Below are 27307 nucleotides of genomic sequence, written 5' to 3' on the forward strand. Positions count from 1 at the left end.
GCTGAAGAGATTGGGGAGACACTGAATGAATACTTTTCGTCAGTATTCACTCAGGAACAGGACATTGTTGCCGATGTGAATACTGAGTCACAATTAGTTAGAATGGACGGCTTTGAGGTATGTAGAGAAGAGGTGTTGGAAATTCTGGCAAGGGTGAAAATAGGTAAGTCCCCTGGGCCTGATGGGATTTATCCTAGGATTTTCTGGGAAGGAAGGGAGGAGTTTGCAGAACCATTGGCCTTGATTTTTATGTCCTCGTTGTCTACAGGAATAGTGCCAGAAGACTGGAGGATAGCAAATGTGGTTCCCTTGTTCAAGAAGGGGAGTAGGGATAACCCTAGTAACTATAGGCCGGTGAGTCTCACTTCTGTTGTGGGCAAAGTCTTAGAGAGAATTGTAAGGGATAGGATTTATGAATATCTGGATAGGAATAATGTGATCAAGGATAGTCAGCATGGTTTTGTGAAGGGCAGGTCGTGCCTCACAAACCTTATTGAATTCTTTGAGAAGGTGACTAAGGAGGTGGACGAGGGTAAAGCGGTAGATGTGGTGTATATGGATTTTAGTAAGGCGTTTGATAAGGTTCCCCATGGTAGACTACTGCAAAAAATACGGAGGTATGGCATTGTGGGTGAGTTGGAGGGTTGGATTAGGAATTGGCTGTCTGGAAGAAGACAGAGGGTAGTAGTTGATGGTAAAGGTTCATCTTGGAGTGCAATTACTAGCGGTGTTCCGCAAGGATCTGTTTTGGGACCATTGTTGTTTGTCATTTTTATAAATGACCTGGAGGAGGGGCTAGAAGGTTGGGTGAGCAAGTTTGCGGCTGATACGAAAGTCGGTGGAGATGTTGACAGTGAGGAAGGATGTGGCAGGTTACAGCGGGATATAGATAAGCTGCAGAGCTGGGCAGAAAGGTGGCAAATGGAGTTCAATGTAGGTAAGTGTGAGGTGATTCACTTTGGGAAGAGTAACAAGAAGATGGGGTAGTGGGCTAATGGTCGGACACTTGGTAGTGAGGATGAGCAGAGGGATCTTGGTGTCCATGTACACAGATCTCTGAAAGTTGCCACCCAGGTAAATAGTGCGGTGAAGAAGGCATAGAGGATATTTCCTCACATGGCTATCTAGAATCTGAGGTGATTGCTGGGACCTTGGTAAATTTAAGGAGGAGACAGATAAATGTTTATTTATTATTGGGTTGTATGGTTATGGAGAGCAGGCAGGGAAGTGAAGTTGAGGCTGAGAATGAAATCAGCTGTGATCATTTAAAAGGTGGAGCAGATTCAAGGGGCTGAATGGCCTACGTGTGCTCCCAGTTCTTAAGGTCTTCACTCTCCCTGATACATTGTGGAGTCATAAATAAACTTTAATCCTTTTTTTCAGGGACAACTGAAGGAAACGACCATCCAAACACAGTGCTCAGCCCATCAGTATGGCAGGAACAGCAGGAGATTCCCTGGAACTGGCAAAAGCCAGCACCGAGGTTGCGACTGCAGTGGTTGCAGTGAGAAATGCGATGTCAGTTGTTGAGAGTTTAGGAAAATTCGCCTCTGCAGCTGGAGCAGTAGGAGCTATCTTTGGGGTAGCAGCAGCAATTGTTAAACTTGCTATGGGTAATGTGGAGAGTGAGGAGCTGAGATATATGAAGGAGCAGTTCCAGATAGTCAAGAATAAGCTGGATGTCATTTCAGGTCAGATTCAGCAAGTGCTTCAGGCTATCGACCAAAGCACAGTCAATAATCAGTACTTCCCCATTGAGGAGAATCTGAAAAACCAATTCAGGAAGTACATGGACATCCTGAACACAAAACCGGAATTCCGGGAGAATGAGAAAGAAGAATTCCTCACACACTTCAATGAGACTAAAGGTGACCAGAACCTTCACACTCTCTATGATGCAGTGATGGGACATTCTGGCATCTTTGGCAAACCCATTCTGGAAACTGCCATGGAATATGACCAGAGGAACCGGCGTCTGATGGAAGGGCTCTGCTGCCGTCTCAAGGAGCTCTTCTGCATTGGCCTGATTGCCCTGGTGGGTCACTCCGCTCTCACTGGGACCGATGTAGAGGCATTAAAGAGAGAGTGGAATGAGAAAATGGGCAAAGTAGAGAATAAAATGAAATCCATGATAGATAAGTGCATCAATGAGTTTGCTGAGCAGGCAAAAATAGATGTTGAGAAAATGATAACTGAAAAGGGTGGAAGAAATAACTGTGAATGTGTAAGTTACATTCTCAATGGTTTATCAAAGAAATATGACTGGGTTAAATGGTCTGTACGGGTCTATAACCCTGTCAGTGGCTTCGATAATCACTGTGTCATTGGCCCCAATTATTTTCACTTTTTCAGACGCAATGGGGTTAATGCTGTTGTCTCCTATGCAATTGATCCAAAACCAATTAATGAAAGTTACATAAAGCATTTAATGGAAGGGAAAGATGGCTGGTCTGATGCAAGAGCTGTTGCAGAACATGTGGACAATAACCTTCCCTCTGGGCATGTGGTACATGTAGTGAGACGCTACAAGGGTCTGTGGTACCACAGTGACTTTCCTGCAAATTGTCATTTCTGGGAAAATTACTCTGGTGTCACCCTGTGTGTGCATTCCACATAAACATCCTCCTGAGTTTTCCAGTTCATCCTCCCCTGAGTTGATGCTGCTGTGCTTCAGGGGATGAGATTTTGATTTTTGGATACATTACTCTATCATTGATCATCATCTATTCCACAAGAAAGCAATGAAATCTTCAATCAAATCTCTGAAGTTTGATTACATATTTGACCACTTATCTCTCCCTAACTATGATACACCCAACAGCAAGTTTATCCCTTTTGTCCTTTTGTGTAATTGGTAAAAAGCTGTATTCATTTGATGATCTCTCCAAGATGGCGTTCCCTCCTCACTGTGATAATTGATTTTTTGATCAATATTGTGAAACCTCCTTTCTCTTCTATCCCCCTCTCTATCTCACCTGAATGCCCAATAATGTTAGGCTGCTAGTCATGTCTATCTTTCAGCCAAGTCTCAGTTACAGCTATGATATCATACTCCTGTACGGAGCATGCTCCTTTGTCTGTTCAGATCTAACCCATCCAACTTATACAGGGCCCACCGTCTCGAGAATTGAAAGCTTGGTTTCCTGCACCATCTCTCCAGTGACACATTGATCTACTCTACCTTTCCATTCTCATACTCTCTACTCCATGACACTAAGAAACATCCAGAGGTTGCTATCTTTAAAGGTCTGCCTTTCAATTTCTGACCCAACTCCCTAGGTCTGCTTGCAGGACCTCATTTCTCTTTCTCCCTCTGATCACTGGTTCCAACATGGACCATAACTTCCAGCTATCCACTGTTCCCCGTCCCAGTGCCTTTCAGTAATTCCATGACATATCAGGCTCTGGCACCCAGGAGGCAACACATTGATACATCACAGCTTTCAAATGCCCTCACAAGTGACACCCCGATCACTACCGTCCTTCCACACTTCTTCCTCCCTCACCCTCAACCTGAGTATCTGGAACACCCACAATGCCATGGCATTGGCTCTGGCTGGGCTCCACAAATGAGCCATCATTTTGGTTTGCAATTGACCTACATTTGGGGAATTCCCTCTTGACCTGCCTGGTCGGTCCCCTTCTTCTGTCTGGCAGTCGCCCATTCACCCTGTCCTGACATTTCCTTACACTGGGAGAGGTTGAGGGGCAGGGGGGGGGGGGGGGGAGGGAGGGTTGAGGAGGAGGGGTGACCACATCCTGAAATGCATCACCCACAATTCTTCCACCTGGTGAAAGCCCCATGGTCCACCTGGCTACTCCCCTATCCAAAGCCCAAGCTCACACTGCTCCAGTCAGAGGCACTTCCTGTACATACTCACCCAAGGTACAGGGACCATCTCGGATTTCAGGAATGGGATAACCATGAACCTCGACTCCCCAGTCGTACCTTAACAGAATAGAAAATCTTCCTTTTAATTTACACTTACACTTTCTGAAGTATTGACCAGATAAATGCTATTCCTGTTTCTGCTCCAGTCCCACTCAGGTCCACGATCGGACTCTCGGCTCCCCACCCCCTCCTCTCAGTGACACTGACTGTCACAGGATCCCCACCCCCTCCTCAGTGAATCTTACTGCCTGACTGAGCTGTTATTATCAGACACTGACTTATTGATTTACACTTGGGATTATGTCTGAGTGGGCCCATTCATCATAAAGCTGACCCAAGTTGTTAATGCTGAGGAGAGTAGAGAGAGTTCGGAAAGCCCATTCACTTATCACTGCTAAATGACAAGGCTCCATTGGGAATCTCCACATTGCTACATTTCAGTGGTACCATACTGTATGGTACATTGTACGGACAGAGTCCTGTGTCTAATACACCGTTTACCCTGGATAGAGTCATAGAGATGTACAGCGTGGAAACAGACCCTTCGGTCCAACCCGTCCATGCCGACCAGTTATCCCAATCCAATCTAGTCCCACCTGCCAGTGAGGATCTAAAATTTGAATTTAGGCAATTTGAATTTATGTAGATTTTTATTTACTCAAAATGGTTTCTCGATCTAAAAGAATACTATAAAATGGCCTGTGAACCTGTACTGCTGATTTACAGAACTGAGCTGAAATTCAAAGGTAAGAGGACAATAGAGTTTTCAAAAGCTGAATACTGACACATTAATTGACCATTTGAACTAACCTTGAACCAGTATACGGCATGACAATTTACATAAATAAGATATCTTTTACCATAGAATACCATTGGATTAGCCTGTCTTCAATCATGTCACCTTATTATATGTGATTGGATCTTTCTTGTAATTAAGGACCCTTTCCCAAGAAATATCATTGGATTAACTTGTTGTAAATCATGTCACCTTATTATATGTGATTGGTCTTTCTTGTGATAAAGGCTATTTCTTAAAAAGCATATAAATAATGTGTAATTTTCAAATGTAATTGTGCAACTTCACCACGGAACACAGAAGCTTCAACCTCTGTGTTGCTGGATAGAATTGCATCAATAATTCAATAAACTTAATCCAATAAACTCATGACCCTTGCTTTTTGAATAGACCGCATTTGTCGATTCTTTTGACCGAATTCGAACCAAGAGGCCCCTCCCCATCCGAGGAGCAGGAAAATTGATGTTCAGGCAAAAGCCCTTCATCAGAAATGTCAATTTTCCTGCACCTTGGATGCTGTCTAAAATGCTGTGCCATATACCACTCCACCACTCTAATCTCGTGTTGGAGAGGGAGTCGTTGGTGTCTGAATCTGACAGAGCGGACGCTGTATCAGAGTGGAGATGTCATTCCAGCGGACTTGTACTAGCTGGGTGGTGGGTTGAAAAATGTGGTGCTGGAAAAACACAGCAGGCCAATCAGCATCCGAGGAGCAGGAGAATAGACGTTTGGTGTGGGGTGGTGGGGGGGTGGGGGGGCAGGAGGGTAACGATGCTGTACACAACCGGGAGCAGCACATACAGAAGGCCATCACCAGGGCTACAATATCCACAAGAACGGAAGTAAGGGATATCAGACCGTGTAGCAGGGCTGTGCCCCATGAGCCAAGCCAGGATGTTGCCCAGCTCCACAAGTTCCTGTGGGACTCTTGTCCATGTAGGACAGCAGCAGCCTATCAGATGTGGTGCGTCAGGTCAGTTATATTTTCGCTGGGGTCAGAAATGTGGGTACAGCAGTCTACGCCACTGAGGGCACATGTGCCCCCTTTTTTGACCAGCAAGTAGTCCAGGGCCATTCGATTTTCATTCAGCTGGGCAAACACGTCAGCCGTGGCATTCACCATCTCCTCTGGTGTGGGAGCCAGCTGATGTGCCTCTATGTCCAGGCACAGGGTTGGGTAAGTGGGCACAAATAGGGTGTGTTTGCTGCAGGTAATAAGCTTCTGGAGGGGAGAGGATGGGGAATGGTAAATGAGTGGTCCCACGTACCCGATGAAACAGCTCCCAGTCCCTAACAATGGCAGCCCAGCCAAGGGTATGCCTTCTGGCTGCAGACAAAATAAGTGCCGTTGTATGTTTTCAGGTGGTAGGTTTGGTCTCCTGTCCTGATGGTAGTGAAACTGGAATTGTGGGCAAACTTGTTCGTTGTGGGTGGGGGGGGGGTGCAATTCACAATGCTGCCCTCTGCCATGGGCCGGTGCATTGCGGAGGTCAGGAGCAGGGAGTTGGGGCATCAGCTCCAACCTCCCAGGCAGATGGCTGGCTTCTTGTCAAGCAGATATTCCCTATGGGCGGTCCTGTCCAGTGGTATCAGTGATGATCAATGCTGGGGGTTCATGTGAGATGTTATGGGCTGGGGAGGACCACCTCGTCAATTTGTCAAGGTAGTACTCTGCGGATTTCCAGCGGTCTGGGCTATTAGTTATGTGAATGGCCGGTTTGGTTGGCAGACTGAGCATTGTGACCTCAGGGTGACCTGTCTGGGTCCAGCCATTCTGCCATCTCTGTGATGTTAAAAGGGACTGTGGCTAGAGGAATGTCCCCGTGGGAATGGGCAAGGCTTTGACCACAGACTCAGCAGCTGGTCTGGTTCACCCTCTGAGTATATATATGGGTCATGTGAAGGAACGTGTTCGACTGCAGCTCACGGGCGGTGAATTAAGTGCCCCGTTCTGTGGCCCCTGTCACCAATCCATAGTGATGTGCAGGTCAGACGGAGGGTAATATCCCAATAGTTGCGGCGATCAACTGGATCCCTCCATAGTGTCCGGAGCTGCATCATGTCCAGCTCGGTCATCCCTCTGTGGAGTTGGATCCCTCTTGCACTGGGTCGGGTGTGTCCATTCCAGTGTCCCTTGGAGCTGGAGAGCTGTCCTGGTAGTGAGCAAGACCAGGTATGGGCCTTTCCGTCTCGGGGAGAGAGAATCATTCAGCAGTGACTGTGTCATTACAAAGGCCCCAGGTTTAAATGGGTGAAGTGGTTCCTGCTGTAGTGTGGACAGTGCAGCTTTTCCCAAATCATGGTTTAAAGTGTTCCTTCAACTAAGGGCTTGAACGTAATCGAAGAGACCCTCCAGTGTTAAGAGCAGCGCTGTGTCAGTGGGTAGTTTTGAGGGGGGGTCTGGTGGCATTAGCACCTTATAGAATGTAAGTCCCGTCACCCTACATCATCCCAGCATCCATGTGCTTATCTAAGGACTGTTTAAATGTCCCTAATGTGGCCGAATTAACTACATTGACAGGTAGGGCACTCCATGCCCTTACCACTCTGAATGAATAACCGGTGTCTGACATCGGTCTTAAATCTATCACCTCTCAATTTGTAGCTATGTCCCCTCGTACAAGCAGATGTCATCATTCTCGCTGACCACCCTACCTAATCCTCTGATCATCTTGTATGTCTCCATTAAATCCCCTCTTAGCCTTCTTCTCTCCAATGAGAACAGACCCAAGTCTCTCAGCCTTTCCTCATAAGACCTTTGCTTCAGACCAGGTAACGTCATAAAACAAAGAAAAGTACAGCACAGAACAGGCCCTTCGGCCCACGATGTTGTGCCGAGACTTAATCCTTATGTAAAATATAGTAACTTAACCTACATACCCCTCAACTCACTGCTATCCATGTGCATGTCCAGCAGTCGCATGAATGTCCCTAATAACTTCGCTTCTACCACCTCAACTGGGAATGCATTCCATGCATTCATAATTCTCTGCGTAAAGAACCTACCTCTGATGTCTCCTTTATACCTTCCTCCTAATATCTTCAAACTATGACTTCTCGTATCAGTCAATTCTGCCCTGGGGAAAAGTCTCTGGCTATTGACTCTATCTATTCCTCATTATTTTGTATCTCGATCAGGTCTCCTCTCTTCCTCCTTCTTTCCCATCCACCTATGCCTGCATCTAAGTAGTTTATAAAAATGACAAACAGCAGTGGTCCCAAAACAGATCCTTGTGGCACACCGCTAGTAACCGGACTCCAGGTTGAATATTTTTCAACTACCACTCGCTGCCTTCTTTCAGAAATCCAGTTTCTAATCCAAACTACTAAATCACCCTCAATCCCATGCCTCCACACTTTCTCTAGTAGCCTTCCATGTAGCACCTTAAGGCTTTGCTAAAGTCCATGTACACAAAGTCAACCGCCCTACCCTCATCCACATGGTTGGTCACCTTCTCAAAAAACTCAATGAGGTTTGAGAGACACTACCAGCCCTTGATGAATCCACGTTGACTATTTCCAATCAAATTGTTGCCTGCTAGATGATTACAAATCCTCTCGTATTATTTTCCAAAACTTCCTACAACAGACGAAAGGCTCACTGGTCTATAATTACCTGGTTAATCTCTACTGCCCTCCTTGAACAGGGGCACAACAGTTGCAATCCTTCAGTCCGTGGTACTAAACCTGCAGACAATGACGACTCAAAGATCAAGGCCAAAGGCTCCACCATCTCCTCCCTAGCTTCTCACAGAATTCTCGGAAAAATCTCATCCGACCCAGCGGACCTATCTATTTTCACACCTTCTAGAATTGATAACACCTAGTTGCTAACCACAATCCTTTCTAGTCTAATAGCCCATATCTCAGTCTTCTCCTCTACAGTAGTCTCCTTTTCCTGAGTGAAAACCAATGAGAAATATTCATTTAGCAACTCTCTGATCTCCACAGGGTCCACACACAACTTCCCACTTCTGTCTTTGACTGGCCCGATCCCTACCCTAGTCATCCTTTTATTCCTCACATCCAGATAGAAAACTTGAGAGTTCTCCTTTATTTTACCTGTTAAAGACTGCTCGAGACCTCTTTGCTCTTAACTCTTTAAATCCTTCCTCGCTAATCTGCAAGTCTCCATCGCCTCATCTTAACCATCATGCCTCAATGTCACATAAGCTTCCCTCTTCCGCTTAACAAGAGGTGCAACGTTTTTAGCAAATCATGGTTCCCTTACCTAATCACTTCCACCCTGCCTGACAGGGACATACCTATCAAAGATATACAATATCTGTTCCTTAAACCATATTTTCATTGTTTCCAGCCCCTGCATTTTGCTGCCCCATTCTATGCATCCCAAGTCTTGCCTAATCAGTTTATAATTGTCCTTCCCCCATCTATAACTCTTGTCCTGCGGTATGTACCTATCCCTTTCCATCGCTAAACTAAAAGTAACCGAACTATGGTCACTCTCTCCAAAGTGCTCACCTATCACTAAATCAAATACCAGGCCTATCATTACCAAGCACCAGATCCAGTGTGGCCTCCCCTCTTGTTGGCCCTTCGATCTACTGTGTCAGGAAACCATCCTAAACACATTGAACAAAAACTGATCCATCCAACGTATTAGAGTTATAGCGTTTCCAGTCAATATTGGGGAAGTTAAAGTCCCCCATAATGACCACCCTGTTCCTTTCACTCCTGCCCAGAATCCTTTTGCCAATCCTCTCCTCCTCCTCCCTGGAATTCTGCAGAGGCCTATTTAAAAAACTCTCCCAGCAGTGTGACCTCGCCTGTTTCAACCGTCAGCCCATACCATTTCAGTAAAGGAGTCCTCAGCAAAAAGTTCTTTCAGCCACCATTAAACCATCCTTGACTAACAAGGCCACACCTTCCCTGATCTTAAGATGCAAACTCTTGAACCTGCAACATCCATTCCTGACTTGCTCTATCCACGTCTCTGAAATGTCCACAACATCAAAGTCCCAGCTACCTATCTATGTTGCAAGCTCACCTATCTTATTCCGGATACTTCTGGCATTGAAGTAGACAAACTTCAAACCAGCTTGCTGTCTGCCAGCACACTCCTGTGACCGTGAAATCCTGTCCGTGCCTGCCCTACTCTCATCCTCCTGTGTACTGGAACTACAACACAGGTTCCTACCCTCCAACTGAATAGCACTAGCAAACTTCCCACCCAGGGTGTTAGTACCCCTTTGGTTCAAGTGAAGACCATCTCCAGAATGAGCCCCAATTATCTATAACCCTGAAACCCTCCCTCCTGCACCATCCCTGCAGCCACATGTTCAGCTGATATCTCTCCCTGTTCTTTGCCTCAGTATCATGTGGCATGGGTAACAATCCAGAGATAACAACTGTTTGTTCTCACTCTCAGCTTCCACCCTAGCTCCCAGAAATCCTGCCTTACATCCCTATCTCTCTCTCTATTTATGTTGTTGGTACCAATGTGGACCATGACTTCAGGCTGGTCACCCTCTCCCTTCACAATGATAAAACGATAGAGGGACAGGTAGCATTGAGGAGGCGGCAGAAGGATTTGGACGGTTCAGGAGAGTGGGCAAGGAAGTGGCAGATGGAGGACAACGTGGGAAAGTGTGAGGTGATGCACTTTGGTCGGAAGAATAGAGGCATGGACTATTTTCTAAATGGGGAGAAAATTCAGAAATCTGAAGTGCAAAGGGACTTGAGAGTTCTAGACCAGGATTTTCACAAGGTAAACTGAGGATGAGTCAGTGTTCGGAAGGCAAATGCTATGATGGCTTTTATTTTGAAAGGATTTGAATGTAAAAGCAGGGATATACATCTGAGGCTCTAAACGGCTCTGGTCAGATCACATTTGGAGTATTCTGTGCAGTTTGAGCCCAGTATCTCAGGAAGGATGTAACTGGCCCTGGAGCGGGTTCAGAGGAGGTTTACTCCAATGGTCCCAGTAATGAAAATCTTAACATATGAGGACTCTGCCTATAGTCGATGGAGTTTAGCAGGAAGGTGGGGGGGGGGGATGATCTAATTGAAACTTACAGAACACCGAATGGCCTGGACAGAGTGGATGTTGAGAAGATATTTCCATTGGTAGCAGACAGCATACAACCGAGAGTAAGGGAAGACAGAGAGAAGGAGAAACTTCTTCAGCCACAGAGTGGCGAACCTATAGAATTCACTGCCACAGAAGGCTGTGGAGGCCAGATCATTGTGTATACTTAAGATGGAGATAAACAGGTTCTTGATTGTCAAGGTGATTAAGGTTTAAGGGAAGAAAGCAGGAGAATGGGGTTGAGAAACATATCATGATTGAATGGCAGAGCAGACACGATGGGCTGAATGGCCTAATTTCTGCTCCTGTGTGTTTATGGTCTTACAATACTCTAAACGCAGCCCAATAAGGGTTTTTCTCCCGGCAACATGGTTCGCCAAGTCTTGTACTCCATGCCTAGTCAATGAAGACAAGCATGACCTATGGCTTCTTCATCACCTTGGCCACCTGTGTTACCACTTATAGGAAACTGTGGTCCTGCACGCTCAGATTCCTCCGTGAGTTAATGTTCCAAGTGTTCTGCCATTTACAATATAATTCACATCTAAATTTGATCCTCTAAAATGCATCACCTCACATTTGTCTGGGTTAAACTCCACCTGCCATTTCTGTGCCCAAGTCACCAATGAATCTATACCGTGTTGTATCATTTCGCAGTTGTCAGCAGTATCAGCAATTCAATCAATCTTCATGTCATCTGCAAATGGATGAATCAGACCACCCAAATTTCCTTCCAGATCATATCACTACAAACTGAGGATCTAAGACTAGACCTGTGGAACACTACTAATTACCAGTCTCCATATGGGGCTTCTCAATGTCAGGAGCCTCACTCACTCAACTTCCGCTCCCCCCAACCTGCTCTTAGTTTGTGCTCTAATCTATCCTTCACCCTTTCCAATAATTACAGGTTAATTATTTCCTCCTTTTATCACCTCCAGGTTAATGTAAACCATACTCTCAGATACAGTCACATAAATGGGTTAACTCCAGGAAGGGTAAGACAGGTAGGCAGCTAGAGCAGGAATATTTTGTGGATATACCCATTTCAAACAGGTATGCTGTTTTGGAAAATGTAGGAGGTGATGGATTCTCAGGGGAACATAGCACAAACAGCCAAGTTTCTGGTATTGAGACTGGCTCTAATGTAACGAGGGGTACGTCGGCTTCCAAGAGATCAATTGTGTCAGGGGATTCTGTAGTCAGAGGTACAGACAGATGTTCCTGTGGCCAGTAGAGAAAAAGCAGAATGGTGTGTTGTTTCCCTGGTGCCAGGATCAAGGATGTCTCAGAGAGTGCAGAATGTTCTCACGGGGGAGAGGGCCCAGCAGGAGGTCATTATCCACATTGGAACCTACGACATTGAAAGGGAATAGGTTGAGATTCTGGAAAAGAGAATACAGAGAGTTAAGTAGAAATTCAAAAAGGAGGTCCTCAAGGGTAGTAATATCTGGATTACTCCCGGTGCTACGAGCTAGTGAGGGCAGGAATAGGAGGATAGAGCAGATGAATGCATGGCTGAGGAGCTGGTGTATGGGAGAAGGATTCACATTTTTGGATCATTGGAATCTGTTTTGGGGTAGAAGTGGCCTGTACAAGGGAGATGGATTGCACCTAAATTGGAAGGGGACGAATATACTGGCAGGGAAATTTGCTAGAGCTGCTTGGGAGGATTTAAACTAGTAAGGTGGGGGGGTGGGACCCAGGGAGATAGTGAGGAAAGAGATTGATCTGAGACGGGTACAGCTGAGAACAGAAGTGAGTCAAACAAACAAACAAAGTCAGGGACAAGGTAGGATTAGCAAATTAAATTGCAGTTATTTCAATGCAAGGGGCCTAACAGGGAAGGCAGATGAACTCAGGGCATGGTAAGGAACATGGGACTGGGATATCATAGCAATTACAGAAATGTGGCTCAGGGATGGGCAGGACTGGCAGCTTAATGTTCCAGGATACAAATGCTACAGGAAGGACAGAAAGGGAGGCAAGAGAGGAGGGGGAGTGGCATTTTTGATAAGGGATAGCATTACAGCTGTGCTGAGGGAGGATATTCCCAGAAATACATCCAGGGAAGTTATTTGGGTGGAACTGAGAAATAGGAAAGGGATGATCACCTTATTGGGATTGTATTATAGACTTCCCAATAGTCAGAGGGAAATTGAGAAACAAACTTGTAAGGAGAGCTCAGCTATCTGTAAGAATAATAGGGTGGTTATGGTAGGGGATTTTAACTTTCCAAACATCGACTGGGACTGTCATAGTGTTAAGGGTTTAGATGGAGAGGAATTTGTTAAGTATACACATGACAATTTCTGATTCAGTATGTGGATGTACTGATGAGAGAAGGTGCAAAACTTGACCTACTCTTGTGAAATAAGGCAGGGCAGGTGACTGAGGTGTCAGTGGGGGAGCACTTTGGGGCCAGCGACCATAATTCAATTAGTTTTAAAATAGTGATGGAAAAGGATAGACCAGATCTAAAAGTTGAAGTTCTAAATTGGAGAAAGGCCAATTTTGACGGTATAAGGCAAGAACTTTCGAAAGCTGATTGGAGGCAGATGTTCGCAGGTAAAGGGACGGCTGGAAAATGGGAAGCCTTCAGAAATGAGATAACGAGAGTCCAGAGAAAGTATATTACTGTTAGGGTGAAAGGGAAGGCTGGTAGGTATAGGGAATGCTGGATGACGAGAGAAATTGAGGGTTTGGTTAAGAAAAAGAAGGAAGCATATGTCAGGTATAGACAGGAGAGATCAAGTGAATCCTTAGAAGAGTATAAAAGAAAGTAGGAGTATACTTAAGAGGGAAATCAGGAGGGCAAAACGGGGACATGAGATAGCTTTGGCAAATAGAATTAAGGAGCATCCAAAGGGTTTTTACAAATATATTAAAGACAAAAGGGTAACTAGGGAGAGAATAGGGCCCCTCAAAGATCAGCAAGGTGGCCTGTGTGTGGAGCCAGAGAAAATGGGGGAGATACTAAGTGAATATTTTGCATCAGTATTTACTGTGGAAAAGGCTATGGAAGATATAGACTGAAGGGAAATAGATGGAGACATCTTGCAAAATGTCCAGATTACAGAGGAGGAAGTGCTGGATGTCTTGAAATGGTTAAAGATGGATAAATCCCCAGGACCTGATCAGCTGTACCCGAGAACTCTGTGGGAAGCTAGAGAAGTGATTGCTGAGCCTCTTGCTGAGATATTTGTATCATCGAGAGTTACAGGTGAGGTACCGGAAGACTGGAAGTTGGCTAAAGTGGTGCCACTGTTTAAGAGGGGCGGTAAGGACAAGTCAGCGAACTATAGACCAGTGAGCCTGACCTCGGTGGTGGGCAAGTTGTTGGAGAGAATCCTGAGGGACAGGATGTACATGTATTTGGAAAGGCAAGGACTGATTCGGGATAGTCAACATGGCTTTGTGCGTGGGAAATCATGTCTCAAACTTGGTTGTTACTTCTTCAAAAAACTCAAAGAAGATTGATGAGGGTAGAGCAGTAGATGCGATCTATATGGGCTTCAGTATGACGTTCGACAAGGTTCCCCATGGGAGACTGATTAGCAAGGTTAGATCTCATGGAATACAGGGAGAACTAGCCATTTGGATACAGAACTGGCTCAAAGGTCGAAGATAGAGGGTGGTGGTGGAGGGTTGTTTTTCAGACTGGAGGCCTGTGACCAGTGGAGTGCCACAAGGATCAGTGCTGGACCCTCTACTTTGTCATTTACATAAATGATTTGGATGTGAGCATAAGAGGTACAGTTCGTAAGTTTGCAGATGACACCAAAATTGGAGGTGTAGTGGACAGCGAAGAGGGTTACCTCAGATTACAACAGGATCTGGACCAGATGGGCCAATGGGCTGAGAAGTGACAGATGGAGTTTAATTCAGATAAGTGCGAGGTGCTGCATTTTGGGAAAGCAAATCTTAGCAGGACTTATACACTTAATGGTAAGGTCCCAGGGAGTGTTGCTGAACAAAGAGACCTTGGAGTGCAGGTTCATAGCTCCTTGAAAGTAGAGTCACAGGTAGATAGGATAGTGAAGGCAGCGTTTGGTATGCTTTCCTTTATCGGTCAGAGTATTGATTACAGGAGTTGGGAGGTCATGTTACAGCTGTACAGGACATTGGTTCGGCCACTGTTGGAATATTGCGTGTAATTCTGGTCTCCTTCCTATCGGTAATGTTGTTGTGAAACTTGAAAAGGTTCAGAAAAGATTTACAAGGATATTGCCATGGTTGGAGGATTTGAGCAATAGGGAGAGGCTGAACAGGCTGGAGCTGTTTTTCCTGAAGCATTGGAGGCTGAGGGGTGACCTATTAGTGATTTATAAAATCATGAGGCACATGGATCAGAAAAATTGACAAAGTCTTTTCCCAGGGCTGGGGGAGTCCAAAGCTAGGGGGCATAGGTTTAGGGTGAGATGGGAAACATAAAAGAGACCTAAGGGGTAACTTTTTCACTCCGAGGGTGGTACGTGTATGGAATGAGCTGCCAGAGGATGTGGTGGAGGCTGGTATAATTGCAACATTTAAGAGGCATTTGGATGGGTATATGAATAGGAAGGGTTTAGAGGGTTATGGGCTGGATGCTGGCAGGTGGGACTTGATTGGGTTGGGATATCTGGTCGGCATGGACGGGTTGGACCGAAGGGTCTGTTTCCGTGCTGTACATCTCTATGACTCTATAACTAAGTGCTTTGCAATCAGCAACATCCCCTGTATGATGCTGAACCTGTCCTGAAGATTTTCCTTCAGATTAACATCACAGAAATAACTCGAGGCCGGTATCCCATCACCGACCCACCCTTCATTCACACACACACAGCAATAGAGTCTTGTCCAGCTTGCTCAGAGCCTGGTCCCACAGTGAACAGAACTTCTGACACTCCTGTTTATATTTTATTAAACAATTCACAGTTTACATAACAGTTAACAGTAACAGCTGTATACAGAGAAACAGCAATTTTACAAGGGAGAGCAGCAGCAAAGCCAGGCCCCGAACCCTACCATACTACCAGTTTTCAGGGAAATGAGGAACTTCAAATCCCAGTTTCAATCATTACAAAACAGTAACAATGACATATGGACATACAAGACAGTCCAATTATATAAGAAAGTGCATACAGTGCAGACCCTCAAAAACCCAGCAAGCCCCCCATCCTTCTCACCTTCCAGCCATTCTAAGGCAGCCTGCCCCACACACCTTCCAGCTCTCGGTCCACTTCATGCCACTTCCAGTTCTCTGTCCGCCTTGGCACACCTTCCGACCACCTCTAGGACAACCTGCCCCAGTACAGTGCTGAGGGCGGCCTAACTGTCTTCGGGCTCTCGGTCTGCCCCTACGTACCATTGGGCTCTCACCCACCCCGATGCGCCATCAGGCCCATGGACTGCCCTGGCACACCGTCTGACCACCTCTAAGACAGCCCATCCCCTTTCCCTGGGACGACAGCGCAAAGGGCATCCGACAAGCCTCCTGGCTCTCAGCCATTCTGACACCTTCCAACCACCACTAGGACAGCCCGTCCCGATTACCCCCTTCTCGGGACGACTGCACTCAGAACAGCCTACCCACCATCTAGTTCTCAGGGCAACCAGCATTGGGGTGGCCTACCCACCCTCCGGCTCTCAGGGCGACAGCTTTCAGGACAACCCATGAGCCTCCCAGCTCACAGCAAGGCCTGCCAGACCCAGGGACACAAGACAGTGCAGGTGATTGACTCTGTCATGTGGTTTGTTGAGGCAATTACCAACAAACAGAGCCCTTTCTTGTACAGAGTCCATTAGCACAGACATTTTTCTTCAAAATGTAGAGTCCATTCCCAGGAACAGAGGCCACTCCCGTATACAAAGTGCATGGTCAGAAATGGAGTCCACTCCAAACTGCAGAGTCCATTGCTAAAAACAGAGTCCACAACCGAGGGCAGAGTCCACTCCCGAATGCACATCCCAAAGCACACAGATATTCAATCCCCATGGAGTCCTGGCCCATACTTGGAGAACCTGGCCCACTCACAGGAACACAGTACATTGTAAAGGTGCTGTTAACTCAGGGGTTTGGTCCACTCCTGACAAAGTTCTTCTCCCAAACTCCAGGATACAGCAAGTACCCACCTCCCAGCGCACACACAGGTGTTCAATCTTCAGAGGCCCAGTCCCAGGGCTGGGCCTCCCCACAGGAACAGCTCATCTGGAAGGTTGTAATTTCTCACAAGGGCTCAGTCCAAACACCAAAAACAGTGAAGACACATACCAAAAAAAACCTAGAGTCCAAGGGCTAAGCCCTGCCACAAAAAAAAACCAACATTTTTTTTACTTTTGAGAAAAGGACAAAGAGAGAAAAGAGTAACACAGAGGCTGCAACCAGCCAGTGAAACAACAATCCCCTAATGAGAACGGAGTGCCACCTGAAATACATTGTATGCATCAGGAGTTTAGAAATCTCGTCCTCACTAAAGGGATACCACTGGCTAAATAATTCAGCCAGTTCAGGAATCAGGTTTTTCCCTCCCAAAAAAACCCCACAGAAACCAACAGTAACACATTGACTGTGGCCCAGCCAGCACAGAGTCAGTTCCCTAAATTGAGAAGACTTTGTATCTCCTGTTTTTTTTTTATTTTATTAAAATAATTACAAAACAGTTTTCAATAAACAGTTAGCATTTACAGTTGTATACAAAGAGCAATTTTACAAGGGAAGGGAGCAGCAAAGCCAGGCCCCAAACCCTCCCGTTCAACCAGTTTAGTGAAAAGAGAACAAACCTCAAATCCCAGTTTCAAACATTACAAGACAGCAACTATGACATTTATACATAAAGATAATCCAATTACCTAATTAAAAAGTGCATACAAAACAGACCCAGCAAGCCCCTGTCCCTCCCACCTTCCAACCACTCCAAGGCAGCCCACCCCTACGCACCTTCCAGCTCTCCGTTCACCCCATGCCCCTCCCAGTTCTCGGTCCGCCCTGACACACCTTTCGACCACCTCTAGGACAGCCCATCCCAATACCCGCCCAGGGTGAGAGTACTGAGGACAGCTACCCGCCTTCTGTCTCTTGGTCTGCCCCTACATACCATTGGGCTCTCGCCCACCCCGATGCACCGTCCGGCCAGTGGACTGCCCTGACACAGCCCGACCCCTTCCCCAGGGACAACAGCGTGCAGGGCAGCCCACAAGCTTTCCGGATCTCAGCCCACCCCTACATGCTTTCTGGCTCTTGGTTGCTCTGACACCTTCCTACCACCTCTAGGACAGCCCGTCCCGATTAGCCCTTCTCGGGACGATAGCACTCAGAACGGCCTACCTACCTTTTGGCTCTCGGGGCGACTGGCATCAGGGTGGCCTACCCACCCTCCGGCTTTCAGGACACCTATCAACCTTCAGGTTCACAGGACGGCCTACCACCCTCCGACTCTCGGGGTGACAGCTTTCAGGACGACCCATGAGCCTCCCAGCTCACAGTAAGGCCTGCCAGACCCAGGGACACACAAGACAGTGCAGGTGATAGACCCAGGGAACACCACAATACAGTTAATTACCAAAAAACAGAGTCCTTTCTTGTACACAGTCCAAATAGAGTCTTCAAAATATGTAGTCCATTCCCAGAAATGGAGTCCACTCCAGTTTGAGGGGCATTGTCCAAAATGGAGCCACTCCAAACTGCAGAGTCCACTCCTGAAGGCAGCAAATGCACACCCCACAGGTGATCAGTCTCCATGGAGTCCTGGCCCAGCCTTGGAAAACCAGGCCCACTCACAGGAACACAGTATATTGTAAAGCTGCAGTTAACTCACAGGGGTTTAGTTCACTCCTGAAGGAAAGGTCTTCTCCCAAACTCCAGGATATGGCAAGTGCTCACCTCCCAGCACACACACAGGTGTTCAATCTTCAGAGGCCCAGTCCCAGGGCTAGGCCTCACCACAGGAACAGCTCCTCTGGTAAAATGTATGTCGTCCACAAGGGCTCAGTCCAAACAACAAAAACAGTGAAGCCACTTACAGAAAAAACAAAGGAAACTAGAGTCCAAGGGCTAAGCCCTGCCACAAAATTAACATTATCCTTTTCTCAAAAAGAGTAAAAAGGGAAAAGAGTAACACACAGGCTGTAACCAACCAGTGAAACAACAGTCCCCTAATGAGAACTGAGTTACACTTGAAACCCATTATGAGCATCAGGAGTTTAACAATCAGTCCTCACTAAAAGGAATGCCAGTTAACAAACTGGCTAAATAATTCAGCCAGTTCAGGAATCAGGTTTTCTCCCTCCCAAAAAAAGGGAAGCAGAAACTAACAGTAACACACTGACCATCGCACCATCCAGCACAGAGGCAGTCCCCTAAACTGAGGAGATATTAAACCGCCTGTTTATATATTTTTTTTTCCTGGTTATATATTTTATTAAACAAATTACAAAACGGTTTACAAAAAACATTAACAGCTGTACACAAGAGACAGCAATTTTACAAGGGAGAGGAGCAGCAAAGCTAGGCCCCAAACCCTACCATTCAAACAGTTTACAGGGAGAGGAGGACAAACCTCAAATCCCAGTTCCACAAAGATATAAGGAGACAACAGCAGTAACAGTTGTACATTAGACAGTACTGTTACATACAAAAGTGCAGACAATACAGACCCAGCAAGCCCCCACCCCTCCCACCTTCCGACCACTCTAAGGCAGCCCGCCCCTACCCACTTTCCGGTTCTCGGTCCACCCCATGCCCCTTCCAGTTCTCGGTCCGCCCTGACACACCTTTCGACCACCTCTAGGACAGCCCACCCCGGTACCCGCCCAGGGTGACAGCAGTCAGGACGGCCTACCCACCTTCCGGCTTCACTAACCACCCTCAGCACCTTTCGACCACCTCTGGGGCAGCCCGCCCCGGTACCTGCCCGGGGTGACAGCACCGAGGACAGCTACCCGCCTTCTGGCTCTCGGTCTGCCCCTACGTACCATTGGGCTCTCACCCACCCCGTTGCACCTCCGACCAGTGGGCTATCCTGGCACACCTTTCGGCCACCTCTAGGACAGCCCGTCCCATTCCCTGGGACGACAGCGTGTAGGGTAGCCCACAAGCCTTCCGGATCTCAGCCTGCCCCTACGTGCCTTCTGGCTCTCGGCTGCTCTGACACCTTTCGACCACCTCTAGGACAGCCCGTCCCGATTACCCCTTATCGGGACGACAGTGCTCAGAACAGCCTACCCACCATCTAGCTCTCGGGGGTGACTGGCATCAGGGTGGCCTACCCACCCTCCGGCTTGGAGGACAGCCTACCAACCTTCAGATTCACAGCATGGCCTACCCACCCTCCGGCTCTTGGGGTGACAGCTTTCAGGACAACCCATGAGCCTCCCAGCTCACAGCAAGGCCTGCCAGACCCAGGGACACGCAAGACAGTGCGGGTGATAGACCCAGAAACACCACAATACAGTTAGTTACCCAAAAAAAAAAACTCCCTTCTGGTACACAGTCCAAATTTATACAGTCTTCAAGATATGGAATCCATTTCCAGGAAGAGTCCACTCCAGTATACAATGTGCAATGTCAGAATTAGAGGCCGCTCCAAACTGCAGAATCCGTTGTTAAAAAACAGTCCACAATCAAGGGCAGAGTCCACTCCTGGAGGCAGCAAATGCACACCCCACAGCACACAGGTGTTCAGTCTCAATGGAGTCCTGGTCCAGCCTGAGAGAGCCAGGCCCACTCACAAGAACACAGTACATAGTACAGGTGCAGTTAACTCACAGGGGTTTGGTCCACTCCTGAAGGAAAGGTCTTCTCCCAAACTCCAGGATACAGCAACTGCTCACCTCCCAGCACACATACAGGTGTTCAATCTTCAGAGGCCCAGTCCAGGGCTAGGCCTCCCCACAGGAACAGCTCCTCTGGTAAAATGCATGTCTTCCACAGGACTCAGTCCAAAACACCAATAGAAAGTGAAGACACATACAAAAAAAACAAAGAAAACTACAGTCCAAGGGCTAAGCCCTACCATAAAATTAACATTGTCCTTTTCTCAGAAAGAGGAGAGCGTAACACACAGGCTGTAACCAGCCAGTGAAACAACAACCCCCTAATGAGAACTGAGTTATACCTGAAACACATTATGTGCATCAGGAGTTTAACAATCAGTCCTCACTAAAAGGAATGCCAGTTAACAAACTGGCTAAATAATTCAGCCAGTTCAGGAATCAGGTTTTCTCCCTCCCAAAAAAAGGGAAGCAGAAACTAACAGTAACACACTGACCATAGCACCATCCAGCACAGAGGCAGTCCCCTAAACTGAGGAGATATTAAACCGCCTGTTTATATCAGCGAGCCACAGCATTCCTGATTGGAACAGATTAACAGCTTCAATCAGGGATCTCATGTTGGATGAAATCCCTCTGCCTGACCCTGGTGCAAGACAGAAGTTTGGCACTGGAAAAGCACAGCCAGTCAGGCAGCATCTGAGGAGCAGGAGAGTCAGCGTTTGGAGCATCAGCCCTTCATCAGCCACACTCTTCAACTTTGGCCTCCAGCATCCGCAGTCCTCACTTTCTCCCTGACCTTGTTACAATCACAACAACCACCTCAGGATCTTTCTCACTAATGTAACTATCCCCAACTAATGCTTTTCTGAAGGAACATTTTATACCTATTGTGACAAAGTTTAAAAATATAAAATGACAATTTATGGACTGAATTGCTTTGTACCAATTGAAATGCAACATGAGTTTTCTTAAATCTTTATATAATATTCAAAACTAGCTTTATTACTTTAGAATATCAGAAATACAAATGATGAGTGGATTTTAATGTACTCAAGTCTTATTTTATTATCTATTTCTGAAACGGAACATTAAAGTTCATGAATAAAAGTCTACCTTTGATTTATGCTGAAAATGTGTTGCTGGAAAAGCGCAGCAGGTCAGGCAGCATCCAAGGAGCAGGAGAATCGACGTTTCGGGCATGAGCCCTTCTTCAGGAATGAGGAAAGTGTGTCCAGCAGGCTAAGATAAAAGGTAGGGAGGAGGGACTTGGGGGAGGGGCATTGGAAATGCGATAGGTGGAAGGAGGTCAAGGTGAGGGTGATAGGCCGGAGTGGGGATGGGGGCGGAGAGGTCAGGAAGAAGATTAGGGAGGTGGTGCTGAGTTCGAGGGATTTGACTGAGACAAGGTGGGGGGAGGGGAAATGAGGAAACTGGAGAAATCTGAGTTCATCCCTTGTGGTTGGACGGTTCCTAGGCGGAAGATGAGGCGCTCTTCCTCCAACCGTCATGTTGCTATGGTCTGGCGATGGAGGAGTCCAAGGACCTGCATGTCCTTGGTGGAGTGGGAGGGGGAGTTGAAGTGTTGAGCCATGGGGTGGTCCCTCCTCCCTCCTCCCTCCTCCCTATCTTTTATCTTAGCCTGCTGGACACAGTTTCCTCATTCCTGAAGAAGGGCTCATGCCCGAAACGTCGATTCTCCTGCTCCTTGGATGCTGCCTGACCTACTGCGCTTTTCCAGGATATTAGTTAAGCCACTTTTGTAATATTGCGTCCAATTCTGATCTCTTTCCTATCAGAAGGATTGCGAGGGTTGGAGGATTTGAGCTATAGGGAGAGGCTGAATAGGGTGGAGCTGTTTTTCCTGGAACGTCGGAGGCTGAGGGGTGACCTTATAGCGGTTTATAAAATCATGAGGGGCATGGATAGGGTAAATAAACAAGGTCTTTTCCCTGGGGTGAGGGAGTCCAGAACTAGCGGGCATAGGTTTAGGGTGAGAGGGTAAAGATATAAAAGAGACCTAAGAGGCAACCTTTTTCACACAGAGGGTGCAATGTGTGTGGAATGAGCTGCCAGAGGAAGTGGTGGAGGCTGGTACAAATACGACATTGAAAAGGCATCTGGATGGGTTTAGAGGGATATGGGCCAGGTGCGACTAGATTAGGTTGGGATATCTGGTCGGCATGGACAGGTTGGACTGAAGGGTCTGTTTCTGTACTGTACACCTCTATGACTCTGTTAAGATTACAGGTTGAAGAAATTATTTAGATCAGATTATTTCAGATCAACAAGCCCACACCAACCCTCTGAAGAGCACCCCACCCAGACCCATTTCCCTACATCTAGCACTACAGGCAATTTAGCATGGCCAATTCACCTAACCTGCACATTTTTGGATTGTGGGAGAAAACCCATGTAGACATGGGGAGAATGTACAAATTCCACATAGACAGTTGCCTGAGGCAGGAATTGAACCCAGGTCTCTAGCACTGTGAGGCAGCAGTGCTAACCACTGTGCCATCGTGCCGCCCTGCAGAGATCTGCACTCTCACTATGAATAATATGGTGCATCCATACTGGGGTTTTAAGGCGGATGGAACTCCCGGGATTGTCAATATTATCACTTCTATTTGTTCTGATGACTAAATATTGTCTATACACATCAATCTTGAATGGATTATCGTGACAGGAGTTTCCCGTTTTTGTACATATAGTTATACGGTAGGCTTAACCAGTGTAAACAGTGGCTTTCACAAGAACACATAGGATCCCCTGACAATAAACATAACCAACTTTTACAATTAGGTTTGAACTTCATTTGCATAAGATTATTTCCATACAAAAGGGAGGCTATGTAGCAGCCTCCTGAAAGCTAAAACGCAGATAGATTGCTAACTTGGCCAAACAGCAAGGGATGCTGGGTGTAAAACTCTGAAATTGCAAAACCCATACCCCAGATACAGCACAAACACAGCAGCCAGGCGCTAATGATGTGAGCATAATGTAAAAGGTAACAGTTATCCTGGAGAGACACCCCCAACAACTTAGCCCAGACAGAAGAGAAATAGAGTAGCGTATCGTCCAAATGATTGACAATGTTACAAACTATTCAATGAATCTCCCTGATTTGCTCGAACTATAGGAATTTCCAGAAAACCACCCAAAAAGGTATAAAAACAGGAATCACCTGCAGACCACCCTTTTGAATCTTCTGGAGGCCTTCCGAAGTGACCAGAGTGGCAAGAGGCAGAAAGCAGCTGACCATCCAGAGGAAGAGAGAGGAAGAGAGAAAGCAGCTTTGCAGACCCAGAGACAGAGCCAGAGAGAGAGAGAGAGAGAGACAAAGCGACTGCGTAAGTCTACACCAGACTTGGGAAACATTGTAAACCTGAGGTTCCAAGTAGGATTAGAGATAGTATGTTTAGTATTAAATGATGTGGAGGTGCTGGTGTTGCACTGGGGTGGACAAAGTTAAAAATCACACAACACCAGGTTATAGTCCAACTGGTTTATTTGGAAGCACTAGCTTTCGAAGCACCGCTCCTCACACAACCAGCTGATGAAGGAGCAGTGTTTCGAAAGCTAGTGCTTCCAAATAAATGTGTTGGACTAGAACCTGATGTTGTGTGAATTTTAACTGAATATTAAGTGTTGTTGTAACTTGTTTCCTCATAAAATTGGGACTGTTTTGCATTGGCACCAACTTGTTTTTGTAGTGATTTGACTCCAGGCAATTACATTCAAAACAATCCAGTTGGAGTTGTCTAAACTTGGTTTATGGAGAAACTAGACAACAATGTGCTAATGTGTAAGACAGCTGAATGTTTCAAGAAACATTGAACACCATACAAAGCCAATTTCCATCTGTGAGAGGGAAAAGATCCACTTCACAGGAAAAAACAGCCATGGACAATGAAAGAGATAAGGGGCTGTGTAAAAGTAAAAGTGTAAAAATACAAACTCCAGCATCGATCCTGCTGAGTGGGAAAGATAGAGACCAGCACAGAGCTACAAAGCAGCTTAGAGCTGCTATGAAGCTGGACAATGGAAGGAAACTTACCAGGGACTTCAAAAATCAGTGGTTAGCACTGTTGCCTCACAGCGCCAGAGACCCAGGTTCAATTCCCGCCTCAGATAACTATCTGTGTGGAGTTTGCACATTCTCCCCATGTCTGTGTGGGTGTGCTCCGGTTTCCTCCCACAGTCCAAAAATGTTCAGGTTAGGTGAATTGGCCATGCTAAATTGCCCGTAGGGTTAGGTGAAGGGGTAAATGTAGGGGAATGGGTCTGGGTGAGTTGTACTCCAGCACTCCTGCACCTATACTCCTGTACTCCTGCACTGCTGTACTCCAGCACTCCTGTACTTATACTCCTGTACTCCTGCACTCTTGTACTCCTGCACTCCTGTACTTCTGTACTCTTGTACCCCTGTACTCGTGCACTCCTGCACTCCTGTACTTGTGCACTCCTGTACTCGTGCACTCCTGCACTCCTGTATTCTTGCATGCCTGTACTCCTGGACTCCTGTATTCCTGCACCCCTGTACTCCTTCGCTCCTGTACTCATATGCTCCTGTGCTCATGTGTTCCTGCACTAATGCACTCCTGTATTCCTGCACTCCTGTATTCCTGCACTCCTGTATTCCTTCGCTCCTGTACTCCTTCACTCCTGTACTCTAGCATTCCTGTACTCTTGCACTCCTGTATTCCTGTTCTCCTGCATTCCTGTACACATACACTCCTGTACTCATGCGCTCCTGTACTTCGTCATTCCTGTATTCCTGCACCCCTGTACTCCTGTACTCCTTCACTCCTGCACTCCTGTATTCCTGTACTCCTGTGCTCTTGCACCCCTGTGTCCCTGCACACTTGCACTCCTGTACTCCTGCACTCCTGTACTCCTTCACTCCTGCACTCCTGTATTCCTGCACTCCTGTGCTCTTGCACTCCTGTATTTCTGCACTACTGTACTCCTGCACATCTGTACTCCTGTACTCCTTCACTCCTGTACTCACGCACTCTTGCACTCCTGTATTCTTGCACTCCTGTATTCCTGTACTCCTGTACTCCTTCACTCCTGTACTCACGCACTCTTGCACTCCTGTATTCTTGCACTCCTGTATTCTTGCACTCCTGTATTCCTACACTCCTGTATTCCTACACTCCTTTATTCCTACACTCCTGTATTCCTACACTCCTGTATTCCTGCACTCCTGTATTCCTGCACTCCTATATTTCAGCACTCCTGTACCCCTGCACTCTTGTACCCCTGCACTCCCGTATTCCTGCACTCCCGTACTCCTGCACTCCCATATTCCTGCACTCCCGTATTCCTGCACACCCGTATTCCTGCATTCCCGTACCACTGCACTCCCGTACTCCTGCACTCTTGCAGTCCTGTACTCCTGCACTCCCGTACTCTTGCACTCCTGTACGTCTGCATTCCTGTACTCTTGCACTCCTGCAGTCCTGTACTCCTGCAATCCTGTATTCCTGCAATCTTGCACTCCTGTACTCCTGCTCTCATGTGCTCCTGCACTAATGCGCTCCTGCACTAAAGCACTCCTGCACTCCTGTATTCCTGCACTCCTGTACTCCTTCACCCCTGTACGCTAGCATTCCTGTACTCAAGCACTCCTGTAATCCTGTTCTCCTTCGCTCCTGTACTCCAGCACTCCTGTATTCCTGCTCTCCCGTACTGCTGTACTCCAGTATTCCTGTACTCTTGCACTCCTGTACTCTTGCACTCCTGTACTCCTGCACTTCTGTATTCCTGGTCTCCTGTATTCCTGCACTCCAGTACTCCTGCACTCATGCACTCCTGTACTCCCGTACTCCTGCACGCCTGCACTCTTGCACTCCTGTTCTCTTGCACTCCTTTACTCATGCACTCCTCTATTCATGCACTGCTCTACTCCTGTGCTCATGCACTCCTGTACCCCTGCACTCCTGTACTCCGGCATTCCTGCTCTCCTATACTCCTGCACTCCTGTAATCCTGTACTCTTGCATTCCTTTATTCCTGCACTCCTGCATTCCTGTACTCCTGCATTCCTGTCCTCCTGCATGCCTGCACTCCTGTACTCCTGCACTCCTGTACTCCTGCACTCCTGTACTCCTGCACTCCTGTACTCCTGTATTCTTGTCCTCCTGCACTCCTGTACTCCTGTATTCTTGTACTCCTGCACTTCTGTACTCCAGCGTGCCTGTACTCTTGCACTATGTACTCTTGCACACTTGTACTCATGCACTACTCTATTCATACACTCCTGTACACCTGCACCCCTGTAGTCCTGCACTCCCGCACTCCTGTACATCGGCACTCCTGTAGTCCTGCACTCCTGTACTCCTGCTCTCCTGTCCTCTTGCACTCCTGCTCTCCTGTACTCTTGCACTCCTGCTCTCCTGCTCTCCTGTACTCCTGCACTCCTGCTCTCCTGTACTCCTGCACTCCTGTACTCTTGCACTCCTGCTCTCCTGTATTCCCGCACTCCTGTATTCCTGCGCTCCTGTAGTCTTGCACTCCTGTATTCCTGCACTCCATCATTCCTGTATTCCTGCACTCCTGTACTCCTTCACTCCTGCACTCCTGCACTCCTGTACTCCTTCACTCCTGCACTCCTGCACGCCTGTACTCCTGCACACCTGTACTCATGCACTCCTGTACTCCTTCATTCCTGTATTCCTGCGCCCCTGAACACCTGAACCCCTGTATTGCTGTACTCCTTCGTTCCTGTACTCCTGTACGCCTGTACTCATGCGCTCCTGCACTCCTGTATTCCTGCACCCCTGTATTCCTGTTCCCCTTCGTTCCTGTACTCC

General features: G+C 47.1%; 2 protein-coding genes across 6 annotated transcripts in view; both read left to right on the top strand.

Annotated features, from left to right (window-relative positions):
* Positions 1-3701, top strand: part of LOC148150038 (uncharacterized) — a 137630-nt gene extending 133929 nt beyond the window's left edge. For all 5 annotated transcript variants that reach the window (XM_087987715.1, XM_087987713.1, XM_087987714.1 and 2 more), the window contains exon 2: positions 1384-3701. In XM_087987715.1, coding sequence (XP_087843841.1) covers positions 1433-2617 — 1185 coding nt within the window. In that variant the 5' untranslated portion in view covers positions 1384-1432 and the 3' untranslated portion in view covers positions 2618-3701. The remainder of the gene's footprint in view (positions 1-1383) is intronic.
* Positions 1-27307, top strand: part of LOC148150037 (uncharacterized) — a 266280-nt gene that overhangs the window by 133948 nt on the left and 105025 nt on the right. The window lies entirely within an intron of this gene.

Source organism: Chiloscyllium plagiosum, unplaced genomic scaffold, assembly GCF_037043375.1.
Source record: "Chiloscyllium plagiosum isolate Xiang-an unplaced genomic scaffold, Cpla_swu_hap1 HiC_scaffold_5, whole genome shotgun sequence".
Lineage (NCBI taxonomy): Eukaryota > Metazoa > Chordata > Chondrichthyes > Orectolobiformes > Hemiscylliidae > Chiloscyllium > Chiloscyllium plagiosum.